The sequence below is a fragment of the Oncorhynchus clarkii genome, chromosome 16 (genome assembly GCF_045791955.1).
Source record: "Oncorhynchus clarkii lewisi isolate Uvic-CL-2024 chromosome 16, UVic_Ocla_1.0, whole genome shotgun sequence".
Lineage (NCBI taxonomy): Eukaryota > Metazoa > Chordata > Actinopteri > Salmoniformes > Salmonidae > Oncorhynchus > Oncorhynchus clarkii.
The window spans coordinates 58,374,713-58,388,637 of NC_092162.1; the positions used below are offsets into that span (position 1 = coordinate 58,374,713).

At 40.9% G+C, this 13,925-nt stretch overlaps 1 protein-coding gene across 1 annotated transcript; it reads left to right on the top strand.

Moving 5' to 3' along the window:
• Positions 1–5,815: 5,815 nt before the first annotated feature.
• LOC139367357 (piggyBac transposable element-derived protein 4-like) lies at positions 5,816–7,577 on the top strand. The gene is made up of 3 exons (XM_071105559.1): positions 5,816–6,770; positions 6,907–7,074; positions 7,537–7,577. Exons 1-3 carry the CDS (start codon positions 5,816–5,818, stop codon positions 7,575–7,577), a joined length of 1,164 nt encoding a protein of 387 aa, XP_070961660.1.
• Positions 7,578–13,925: the final 6,348 nt, after the last annotated feature.

A 13,925-nucleotide genomic window follows, 5' to 3' on the forward strand; every position in this document is an offset into this window, starting at 1 on the left:
GTTGGTGAGGGTAGGTAACAACACATCTGGCACGCTGATCCTCAACACAGGGGCCCCTCAGGGGTGCGTGCTCGGCCCCCTCTGTACTTCCTTTTCACTCATGACTGCACTGCCAGCCACAACTCCAACACCATCAATAAATTTGCTGATGACTCAACAGTGGTAGGCCTGATCACCGACAACAACCAGACAGCCTATAGGGAGGAGGTCAGAGACCTGCCCATGTGCTGCCAGGACAACAAGCTCTCACTCAACGTGATCAAGACAAAGGAGATGATTGTGGACTACAGGAAAAAGAGGACCGAGCACGCCCCCATTCTCATCGACGGGGCAGTGGAGCAGGTTTAGAGCTTCAAGATCCTTGGTGTCCACATCACCAGCAAACTAACATGGTCCAAGCGCACCATGACAGTCGTGAAGCAGGCACGACAAAACGATTCCCACACGGGAGAATGAAAAGATTTGGCATGGGTCCTCAGATCCTCAATAGGTTCTATAGCTGCACCATCGAAAGCATCCTGACTGGTTGCATCACTGCCTGGAATGGTAACTGCTCGGCCTCCTACTGCAAGGCACTACAGAGGGTCGTGCGAATGGCCCAGTACGTCACTGGGGCCAAGCTTCCTGCCATCCAGGACCTCTATACCAGGCGGTGTCAGGGGAAGGCCCTAAAAATTGTCAAAGACTCCAGCCACCCCAGTCATAGACTGTTCTCTCTGCTACCACACGGCAAGCGGTACCGGAGCGCCAAGTCTAGTTCCAAGAGGCTTCTAAACAGCTTCTACCCCCAAGCCATAAGACTCCTGAACATCTAGTCAAATGGCTACCCAGACTATTTGTATTGCCCCCCCCCCCTCCCCTCTCCACACCACTGCCACTCTCTGTTGTCATCTATGCATAGTCACTTTACCTACATGTACCACCTCAACTAAACGTTGCCCCCGCACATTTACTCTGTATCGGCACCCTCCTGTATATGTTGTTATTTTTTACTGCTGCTCTTTAATTACTTGTTACTTTTATCTCTTATTCTTATCCATATTTTTTTTAACTGCACTGTTGGTTAGGGGCTCGTAAGTAAGCATTTCACTGAAAGGTCCACACCTGTTGTATTTGGCACAGTTGACTAATTTGATTTGATTTGATTGCCAAGAAGACTCGAGGCTGTAATTGATGCTAAAACGTGCTTCTACAAAGTACTGGGTAAAGGGTCTGAATACTTATGTAAATGTGATATTTCCGTTTTTTTTTATTTGTAATACATTTTATAAAATGTTAAAAAAAACTTGTTTTGCTTAAAGTTTCTCTAGTGTTTGTGAGTTATTTACTTAGAAAAATAAGTACCTAACACTAGGGACAACAAAAGAGGGAAATGTAATTTTGTTAACCAAGTTAAATTCTTCCCAAATGTTCTGTACAGCTGTATTCAGACAACTCAACATTTCTCCCATCCAGATATATATATCCCACTTAATATACTATGCGTCTGATCTATCATGTCTTTAATATCTCAATGTTCAAAGTGTTGATTCCAACAGTCCATCCTCTTGAACAATAGCATCCTAATGTTCAATTCATATAAACATGGAAATTACTAATAAATCTATAAACAATGACAATAAAACATGAATAAAAAAATTAACAAATGATTATAAAACTTTAACTAAACAAACAAACAAATTAACAAAGAATGAACAGTTACCGCGAGGTGTACAAATTCAGAAACTTATGGCCTCCGAACTATGATCACACAACGAAATGCCATTCCAGCTGAAGCTGCGGTCTCATTCAATGGCAGATGGAGCAGCCTTAGTTTCTCCACTTTCCCCTTCTGGTTCCTAAGAGAGTGATAGCACAAGACTTGGAAAGCAACAAAAAGACCCACAAAACATAACATAAGGCTCTGGACTGCAAACCCTCGCTGGAGGCTCTGGACTGCGAACCCTCACAGGAGGCTCTGGACTAGGGGTCGTCGCAGGAAGCCTGGTGTGTGGGGCCAGCGTACTTAGGCGCAGCGTACTTAGAGTTCCACATGTTTAATAAATATGCAACTCACCAAAAACAATACAAAAGAAAAAGGGAGGGTTGTGAGGTTTACACACACTGTCTACGGTCAAATTATTCCCACCATTCCCACCATTATTCCCACCAAAGAAATATCCTCAGCCATATTCCATACACTGGCGACATCGTGTGGAAGCGGTAGGAACTGCAAGTATGTTCCTATTAAATTTCCAATGGCAAAGACAATATAGGGAAGAGAGATGGGAAAAAATAATAATAATTCTGAACAGTTAGTCCTCGGGGTTTTGCCTGCTACATAAGTTTTGTTATACTCACAGACATGATTCAAACAGTTTTAGAAACTTCAGAGTGTCTTCTATCCAAATCTATGAATAATATGCATATCTTATATTCTTGGCATGAGTAGCAGGAAGTTGAAATTGGGCACGCTATTTATCCAAAAGTGAAAATTCTGCCCCCTAGCTTTAAGAGGTTTTAAACCTCTTGAGGATAGGGGAGACGCTAGCGTCTCAACTGGCCAATTTCCAGGGGAAATGCAGAGCGCCAGATTCAAATAAAATGCTATAAAAGTCAAACTTTCATTAAATCACACATGTAAGATACTCAATTAAAGCTACACTCGTTGTGAATCCAGCCAACATGTCAGATTTAAAAAATGCTTTTCGGCGAAAGCATATGAAGCTATTATCTGATAGCCTGCAGCCATCCTCACTAGCAGTAAACAAAGGGGCTAGCGTAGCAAGCGCTACACAAAACGCTGAAATAAAATATAAAATATGCATTACCTTTGACGAGCTTCTTTTGTTGGCACTCCAGTATGTCCCATAAACATCACAATTGGTCCTTGTGTACGATTAATTCCGTCCATATATATCAAAAATATCAATTTATAAAGCGAGTTTGATCCATAAAAAAACAGCTTAGAAAAATGCAACGTCACTACAAAATATTTCAAAAGTTGCCTATAAACTTTGCCAAAATATTTGAAACTACTTTTGTAATACAACATTAGGTATTTTTAAACGTTAATAATCTATCAAATTGTAGACGGGGCAATCTTTATTCAATACATGAACGAAAAGAAAAATCTCTGCTCCCCACGTCTTGTGCAACTCACAAATGTGTCCCCTGTTCCGAGTTGGCCTGCTTCCTGTTAACCTTTTTGGGATAGGGGGCAGCATTTTCACTTTTGGATGAATAGCGTGCCCAGAGTGAACTGCCTCCTACTCTGTCCTAGATACTAATATATGCATATGATTATTACTATTGGATAGAAAACACTCTGAAGTTTCTAAAACTGTTTGAATTATGTCTGTGAGTATAACAGAACTCATAGGGCAGGCAATCTTCCAATTTCCCTGTTGCGCATTTGTCTGTAGATATCCCCATCGTTCCATTTGGCTGCAGATGAAAACGTATGCTCCGGTTGGATCGTTATTAGTTCACTACTTAGTTCGACCTGGAATATATATTTTTGAAGTTTTCGTCTGAGTTCTCCTGGACCAGCGCCAGCTTTTGGGCACGGGAGCTGAAAGTGCTAGCAAATGCAGCTAATTGGACACTAGTATTGGACATTATGGAACAAAACAACCATTTATTGTGGAACTGGGACTCCTTGCACTGCATTCTGATGAAAGATCATCAAAGGTAAGGGAATATTTATGGTGTAATTTCGTATTTCTGTTGACTCCAACATGGCGGAGAAATATATTTACGTCTGAGCGCCGTCTCAGATTATTGCATGGTAGGCTTTTTTCGTAACGTTTTAAAAAATCTAACACAGCGGTTGCATTAACTTCTTATAGTATAGGGGACGCTTGCGTCCCACTTGGCCAAAAGCCAGGGAAAATTCAGCGAGGCAAATTCAAATAAAATTATATAAAAATCAAACTTTCATTAAATCACACGTAAGATACTAAATTAAAGCTACACTCGTCGTGAATCCAGCCAAAATGTCAGATTTTAAAAATACTTTTCGGTGAAAGCATAAGAAGCTATTATCTGATGATAGCGCAACAGTAAACAAAGAGAGTAGCATATTTCAACCCAGCAGGTGCTACACAAAATGCAGAAATAAAATATAAAACATGCCTTACCTTTGACGAGCTTGTCACGTTCTGACCTTAGTTCTTTTGTTATGTCTTTGTTTTAGTATGGTCAGGGCGTGATTTGGGTTGGTTGTCTATGTTCCTTTTTCTATAATTTGGGATTTCTGTGTTTGGCCTGGTATGGTTCTCAATCAGAGGCAGCTGTCAATCGTTGTCCCTGATTGACAACCATACTTAGGTAGCCTGGTTTCACCTTTGAGTTGTGGGTGATTGTTTCCTGTTGTAATGTTTGTTTCACATTTCAGGACTGTTTTGGTTTTCTTTTGTATCATTCACTTTGTTATTTTGTTTTCTTTGGTGTTCAGTTTAATAAACTAAAATGGACACTTACCACGCTGCACATTGGTCCGATCTCTCCTCCTCAGTCCTTACTAAGTTATGTCCAGAATATCAGCAGTTTATTTTTGGATGCAATGTTCAGGTATTCACAGAAGTAAATATAGCATAACACAATCATCCTAACCGGAAAAATGTAGGCTACATTTGTCCTAGCGCTGAGGAAAGATTGACCCAACACAAGCAGTCATATTTTCTAACTCTCGGCTGATATAAACTACAATATGAATTAGCTAATAGCAATTACTATATATAATTAATCACATCACGGGTGAGCTCACCATTGATCGAAATAACTAGGTAAAACACTTTATAGAAATGTAAAGTAATCCGACGATTAGTTTCAACGCGCAGCCATGCATTTTTTCCTCACAGAAACCGAAGATAATAAGAGAAGAGGAGATGAGTTTGGTCTGTTTATAGTATGCATGTTGAAGGGGTGTGTCATCTACCGTAGTTCACATCCCACCATTAATTTCCAGAACTCTTACTCACCTCATTTTGTTATAACATCTTTGGTCAAACAGACGTGAAACCCAGAATGCATTATATGTCAACAAACATGGCTACACAGCTGGAATTAGCTTAGCTCATCATAATCAGTACAACCTTTAAAAAAGTATTTTACACACATATATGTGCCCATTACAATCTGTGCAAGAATCGGAATGCATGATTTGTCACCTAGAATTGAAAACATGTGAATAAAACCGTAAATACACAAATAATTGCCACACAAAACATTATCTGATTTATTGATACAAGTGGCGCGTGCCGGCAGTCAACCAAGTAACCTCCCACTCTGCACCATTCAGTGTTGTTGTTTATGTATGTAGCTAGTGAGCTAAGCTGTAGCATTAACAATGTCTTTCAAAAGGTGACAACTCACAAATGTGGAAATTCTAGAGATTTTTTAAAAATTCTGACAATGAGTCTGAGTATGAAAGTCAGGAATCAGATTCTGACAGTGACAGTGAAGAGCCCCCCAACCTTGTAGCCATTGAGAACCCCGAATCTGAATTTCCCTTGTCCACTGACAAAGTACCAGGTCCCTTTGAAGATGCTGGTGGTGATGGACAGTGGATGAAGTACAGGAGTTCTGTGGTAGCTGGAAGGCCACCAGTCATTTTACCCCTCCTGGCCCTGCTGTTTGCTTGGACGAGTCTGGAGTGCAACGCCCCTTGCCATTTCCAACTGAGGCAGAGTGCTTCAAGTTGTTTCTGACAGAGGAGCTGGTGAGAGACATAGTTGAGGAGACAAATCGCTATGCCTTAGAGCTACAGGAGAAGAGAGAGCCAGGAGTGAGGGGTAAACTCGCTAAATGGGTGACAACCACAATTAGTGAAATGTATACCTTCCTGGTGACAGTCCTTCTCATGGGAATAGTAAAGAAGAACTCCCTAAGAGAATACTGGAGCACAGATCCTATGTTTGCAACTCCCTTCTTTGCCACCCTCTTTTCCCAAGACCGCTTCCTAGTTCTGCTGCGATGCCAGCATTTCGTCAACAATGCTACTGCCATCCTAAGTGACCCGTTATACAAAATAAGAAATGTTCTCATCAGCCTGACATCAGCATTTGGTCGGGTCTTTGTGCCATATAAGGACCTATGCATTGATGAGTCCCTGATGTTATGGAAAGGCAGGCTGGCGTTCCGTCAATATATTCCCTCCAAAAGGCACAGGTTTGGAGTCAAGTTCTTTGTCATGTGCGACGTGAAGACAGGATTTGTCCAGGATATTATAGTTTACACAGGGTCCACCACTGACATCAAACATTATGAGGGGCTTGGGGTGTCCGGGTCCGTGGTGATGACCATGCTGGCTCCTCATCTCGGCAAGGGACACACTTTGTACGTGGACAATTGGTACCGCAGTCCCACACTCTTCCAGCATCTGCTCTCCAACAGCACAGGTGCCTGTTGCACAGTCAGGTCGAACAGGAAGAGGATGGCAGCATTTGGATGCACGAAGATGCAGAGAGGGGAGGTGGAGTTCCAGGAGAACGGTCAACAGCTGGCAGTAAAGTGGCATGACAAGCGAGACGTCCATGTCCTCTCCACTGTCCATACAGCAACCATGTCGGCCACAGGGAAGGTGGACCACCTGATGGGAGAGAGAAAGATCAAACCAGATTGTGTACTTGATTATAACCTCAAAATGGGGGCCGTGGATAAGGCAGACATGATAAACAGCTTTGTGGAATGCACTCGGGAAACGACCAAGTGGTATAAGAATATATTTTTCCATCTGATCGACACTGCTGTCCTCAACGGCAGCATAGTTCACCGCCAACTAACAGGTAAGAAGATTACTGAACAAGGTATTTTTGTAATTGGATGTACAGTTCACAAACAAATTCATTATGCAATTATAGTGACAATACCTCACTGCCTCATCATCCTCTCCCTTTCCTCATCCTCCCCACTCCCTCATAGGTAAAGTAATTACCTACCAAAAATACAGAGAGAACCTCATGAGAGAGCTGCTAGACGAGCACCACAACCCTCGGCGCCCATCCACTGGGGGTCGTCCTGCTGTAGACAATCCCCTACGCCTCACTGCACGGCATTTTCCCTGCAAAGTCCCTCAAACTGCTTCTCAAGGTAGTCGCACACGGAGGCATTGCAAAGTCTGCCTGTCTGGCGCCAGGAGAAGTAAGCAGAGGAAGATGACAAAATACATGTGTTTAGCTTGTGATACACCTCTATGTATTTCACCATGCTTTGAGGAGTATCACATGCTCAATCATTATAGAGCACATCTGCAGCAATAAGTGGCTGACTGACCTGACAGGTGACTTAACAGGTGACCTGCCATGATACCATGCCTTTAGAGATGGGGGTGGAAATGCAGTTGTTGTTCAGTCACTGCATGGATATTAAATATGGGTTATGCATATTCAGTTTTTTGTCCTCTAGTAAAACAAGTTGTTGAACCAACTACCAATACTGCAATAAAATAGATGACTATTACTTATTGGCATATGTGTTTTCTTGCTGTGTTTTCATCCAGTAAAACTGTTAAGGAGTGTACGTTAGCATACAAAAGCTGTCCTCATTCTTCAGCTCCAAAGATGTCCAGCTCCAGTTATGATATTGGCAAATAATGTTTGTGATTTCTGAAAGTACAGAATAAAGAAGAATTATTAATTAGAATACAATATAAGGATATAGCAATAAAACAATACTACAAAGAAGTAACATAATAAACACTGCTATAAAAAATAGTTTATTGCATTGACAAAATCACAGATTGGAGTTATAACAGTAAGAAACTAACTTTTGAGCTCCACAAGGGGGCAAGGCAGGGCAGAACAGAGCTATGCTGAATAGACCAAATAAACAAACCATGGTCATATTTTTTATTTATTTAACTAGGCAAGTAATTTAAAAACAAATTATTATTTACAATGATGGCCTACACTGGCCAAACTCAGACAATGCTGGGCCAATTGTGCACTGCGGGACAGCCAGTTGTGATACAGCCTGCATTTGAACCAGGGTGTCTGTAGTGACGTCTCTAGCACAGAGATGAAGTGCCATAGACCACTGCGCCACTTGGGAGTCATAAGGCCAGGGTAGCTTCAAAATACAACACAAGCTAATAGTTCTCTGACGCAACTAGCGTTGTTTTACAGAGCTAATAGAATAATGTAGCTACGTAAGCATGATTGACTATAACACCATAAAAATGTGTAACGTTACCTTGTGTGTCCGCAGTTATAAGGAATATATTATGAACCAGACATACAGTGAGCTACAGCAGAAACGGCATACGGAAACTATTATAACTTAACAAGGCACTTACTTTGATAGAAACGCAGCCTGGATTTGAACCAGGGAGTCTGTAGTGACGCCTCTAGCACTTATGTGCTGTGCCTTTGACCGCTGCACCACTTGGGAGTCATAAGGCCATGTAGCTTCAAAATACAACACAAGATAATACTTCTTTGACGCATTTAGCATTGTTTTACAGAGCTAATAGAAGAATGTGGCTACATAAGCACGATTGACTATAAGACCATAAAGGTTATAAAATGAGTAACGTTACCTCACGTGTCCGCGGTGATAAAGAATATACACAAATATATTATGCTCCATACATACAGTACGCTACAATAGAAATGCGGAATGGAAAATGTGAACACATGTGCAGATCCTGTTCTGACGGGAGAGGAGCATATGTCTGCAGACGTGAACTGCACAAACAATTGGCAAGTGCCTGGGGAATTTTGTCCGTGTCAGAAATGTCCCAAAAATGTAATTGTCCGCAAAAGTAAAAATGACTATTTTTAAGTGAATGAATGAGGAGGCCTAAATTCAAACTGTTTTTAGAAAATAAAATCTTGTTAGAAAATCGTTTGAAATTGAAGTTGAAACAACCAATAAATATAAACAGGCTGCGTGCTTTAGTTTGAGGGCAGCGTGGATAAAATGTACTGTTACGTATCAATCACATTCTGGAATGGAGAGAACATTGTAACATCACGTGCATAAAAAAAACTCACGCTGGGGCGACCGTTAGAGATATTTGGAACTCACGCATGAAAGGGATAGAATAGCCACACAGTCAGATAGGATGCTGGAGATAATTTTGATGGATAACACAAGAGGGCAGCTGTAGGTGTGCAACGTTTCAGACTGATAACTTCAGGAATGGGTGAGCTACATGACATTTAGCATGAAGTCACCCAGGTGTCCCACACAAGTTGCCCAAATGTACCCAATTGGCCGAATTGGTGAAATGACCTATAACTATATACAACAGTGCAAATAACTATATATACAACATATCAAAAAGCAATTCTAACACACACACAATTTTTTTTTTTTTTTACAAATATTAGATTTTTCAAAAAAAAATTAAACAGTACACCCTTTGGAAGTCCTCTACACAATATTTTGCTGCCTGTGCCATGTCCCATAGCAGTATCTTTCTGATGTAAAGCAGAGGCAAACTGAGTGGTGCAGGTCATGCGACACAGAACACAACGAAGCCTCCATGCTGTGCCCTTTTGGCCCTGAGGCACAGTCATGCCTGCAGTAATGAACTGTGGCATATGAACACCACTGGAGGCAGGAGTAGAGGGGACAGAGGTAGAGCGGGCAGCCTGGCACCGGGGGCTCCCATTCGGAGTCGCTATCACTGTGAAAGAAAGCATTTAAAAAAATATTTGTATTGTATGAGCCTTTTATCATCACATAAAATAAACAGAAATGTATTGTATAGAGCAGAGGGAACAGTCACTAAGGTGAAGTGCTGTTCCATTCAACTCCGGCCATTGTTGTGGGCCTGCCCTCCCCCGAACAGCACCCAACGGCTATTTCATATGGAAATGGAGAGAGGTAGCAGGCGCAGTGGCCATGTGTGTTTGCTGTTCTACTCCATCCATTTGAATAAAAAAATGGAAAATATATATATCTGACATGGAATATATATATATATATACATATATATATATATATATATATACATATATATATACACACACACACACACACACACCAAGACAAACCAACACACACACACACACACACACACACACAAACACACACACACACAAACAAACCACACATTTCATACTTATTTTCCACCATAATTTGCAAATAAATTCATTAAAAATCCTACAATGTGATTTTTTGTAATTTTTTCTCATTTTTCTCATTTTGTCTGTGATAGTTGAAATGTACCTATGATGAAAATTACAGGCCTTTCTCATCTTTTTAAAGTGAGAGAACTTGCACAATTGGTGGTTGACTAAATACTTTTTTGCCCCACTGTACAAAATAGGTTATTAAACATAAAATATATTAGATAAAAAATGTCAAATACATTTCAGGTATAATACTACATATTAACAATACAATTAAATTACCTCGGCTTTTTTGACGAGGGCTGCTCTGACGAATCCCGGAAACCGGGGACTCTTGACTTTTTTCACCAGGTATTCCAGATTCTGCCGGACCTGTCTCGTTGGAGTCTGAAAAAACATTTGTCATTGTTTTAACATATTCAATCATCAAAAAATGTATAAATAATAAAATATGTATAACTAATAATATATATATATATAATGGCTTCATACCGTGTACATGTAGCGCCATTTCTTGAAGCAGTAAGTTCCCTGCCAGGTAGCACTTTTCGGGAGGGGGTGATTCTGCAAATCCTGTTATTTTCTGGATTTTTTTTCTCATTTTGTCTGTCATGGTTGAAGTGTACCTATGATGAAAATTACAGGCCTCTCTCAGATTTTTAAATGGGAGAACATGCACAATTGGTGGCTGACTAAATACTTTTTTGCCCCACTGTATGTATTATTTTCTTTCAGACTTCTCCCCGGCATATAACAGCACAGAACCCCATACACACCTAGAGCACACGGAGGATTTCGGCTCACCGGACATTCACAATAAAACACCGAAACCGGAGGATTTCACTGTTTTAAATGACATTTCAGAGGTAGACAACCTGCTATTACGGGAGGCGGCCAACCTTCTTGATTCAGCCAATTCTTTGGTGGAAACACCCGAACCTGAAATAGAACAAGCTAGGTTTTGCACAGCCTTTTCCAGGGCTCTAAAATTCCAAAAGGTTTTGCTCCACAAACGAATGGGGGCTTTACTCGAGCGACAATACCATCAGGATCAATCCTTCTGGCATAGAACAATGCCACGTTTGTTAAACAGCAATCCGATTAAAAAACGCAAATACAGGTTCTAAAAACATATATGTATCATGTATCCTTCCAGAATACCACAAGAACACACATCATTAATTATCCAAATGGCTGAGCCAACAGACATAACTGAGACAGTTGAAACCCTGTTATCCCAGATATCACCCGAACTCCAAGCTATAATTAACCATATGAATGAGGCTGGGGTAACAGACATAATACCGATAGATGAAAACATATTATCCCAGATTCCCGCCGAACTCATAGAATAATTAATCGTATGAATGAGTCAGGGACGACCGATGAAAAACTGTTATCCCAGATTCCTGAAGCCCTCATATCAATAATTAACCAGATGAATGAGAGCATAAGATCTTCTACATCGGACCCCCCACAAACCCCGCCATTAACGCCCATGTCCGAAGAGTCTGAAACGCAATACGATGGTTTTGAGGAATTGGAAAATTGTCTAATTAATGAGGCGGGAGATGGTATTGATAGAAGTGTTCGGGTTGTGTACCGAATTAAATTCAGCAATACAGAGATTCGACAATTTTTCAATTTCACATGGGTGAATCAGAATCTTGATTATGCAATGTTTTATGTGATGATCCTGGATACTCCGAACGAACTGTTAGACAGGGCAAGAGATTATGGTGAACCTCGTGATGTCTTACAGTAGGAAATTTGTGGAGATAGCCTGCATAACACTGTATCTCTTATTTTACCCAAGGGCGAAGCAGATCTTGAACAATTTATAGCCCTGCTGGAACGACTTGTTCAATCTAATTTATCCATCATAGCTGATAGGACCCTCGAGCTTGTAGTGCAAATAATACATCAACCCCTGGGTGGCGTGGGTCAGAGAAGTTAACTAGATAGCCTAATACAATCAGAAATCATAAGCAATAAAAGGGCATATCTCATAAACGTTCACAATCCTGGTAATAAGCTATGCTTTGCAATAGGCCTAGCACATTTACTTAACCCTGGGTGTACTGATCTAGCGGCATTACACAAGGCTAGAGAGCTCCAAACGGCCGTGGGTCTAGGTATACCGGATGCGGGGGCTTTCTTGGACATAGTCCAATTTGAAAACTTTCTGAACATCAAGATTGTGTTTTGTACCACAGTAGAGCTAATGCAGCTCTCTTGAAATTCCAAAACAACCCACAACCTCATCCTCAGATTCTGTACTTTTATGTGCAAAACACCTACTATTATGCTATTACCAACATCATAGCGTTTTTAGGCGCACCATATGTGTCCATCCTGCCATACCGGCTACACCCGAAAGGGGGGGCACTCGTGCCATTATAACTGTTCAGTATGTCTGGATGAAAATTGTCCGATGCAGCACTGACACCCTGTACGGATTGTCCCCGCACATGTCGTTCGGCCTACTGTTACGAAAAACACAAAATTGAAACATGACACCCCAAGGCCTGTAAATCTGTAAGCAGTTGTGACATTAAATGTGAGATACCTCTTTAAAACCATTTATTTAATTCATAATATTTAGTACAGACCTTTTTAAAACATCTTATAATTAATCCAAAACAATTTTACTATTCATTTATTACAGACCATCCGTCTCCAATTCACCAGCGTCAAGACAGGCTCTCTTCTCCAAATCGGAGATAGTTAGGAGCAAGTCCATGAAATGTTTTGTAGGTTAGCAGTAAATCCTTAATCAGCCCTAGTTTAAACTGGAAGCCAGCATAGAGAGTCTAGCACTGAAGTAATATGATAACATTTTGGGGGTCTAGTCAAGATTCTAGCAGACATACAGTATTTAGCAATAACTGAAGTTTATGTAGTGCTTTTCTCCAGGTAGCCAGAGAGTATAGCGTTGCAGTAGTCTAATCTAGAAGTGACAAAAGCATGGATGAGCTTTTCTGCATCCTTTTGGGGCAGAAAGTTATAGATTTTTGCAATGTTACAAAGACGGAAAAAATCTGCCCTTGATAGGTTCATCAAAACAGCGATCAGGGTTCAGATTAACGCTGAGGTCCCTCACAGTTTTATTTGAGACGACTGTACAACCATCAAGATTGTCAGATCCAACAGCAGATCCATTTGTTTCTTGGGATCTAGAAATAGCATCTCTGTTTTGTCTGAGTGTAAAAGTTAAACATTTGCTGCCATCCACTTCCTTTTGTCTGAAACACAGGATTCCAGGGTAGACAATTTTGTGGCTTCACACTATTTCATCTAAATGTACAGCTGTGTGTCGTCCACTTAGCAGTGAAAGTTGACATTGTGTTCCCGAATGACTTCACCAAGGGGTTGAATATGTAGAATGTATAGAATAGAATATCTCTCTCTTTCAGACAGATAAGATCTAAACCAGGCAATAACTTGTCAGTGTAGCCGTATTAGGGTTTCCAATCTCTCCAAAAGAACGTTGTGAATGATGGTGTCCACACACACACACACACACACACACACACACACACACACACACACACACACACACACACACACACACACACACACACACACACACACACACACACACACACACACAGTATTGTACAGCTAACCTTGTGGGGACACTAACCTTAACCCTAACCCTAACCTTAACCCAAAAGCCTAACCCTAAACCTAACCCTAAAACTAACCGTAGCTCCTGACCCTGAACCTTAACGTAATTCTAACCCTAACATTAATTTTAAACCCCATAGAACTACACACACACACACACACACACACACACACACACACACACACGTTGTTCATTATGCCTGTGAGAACCTTAACACATACCTTACTAAA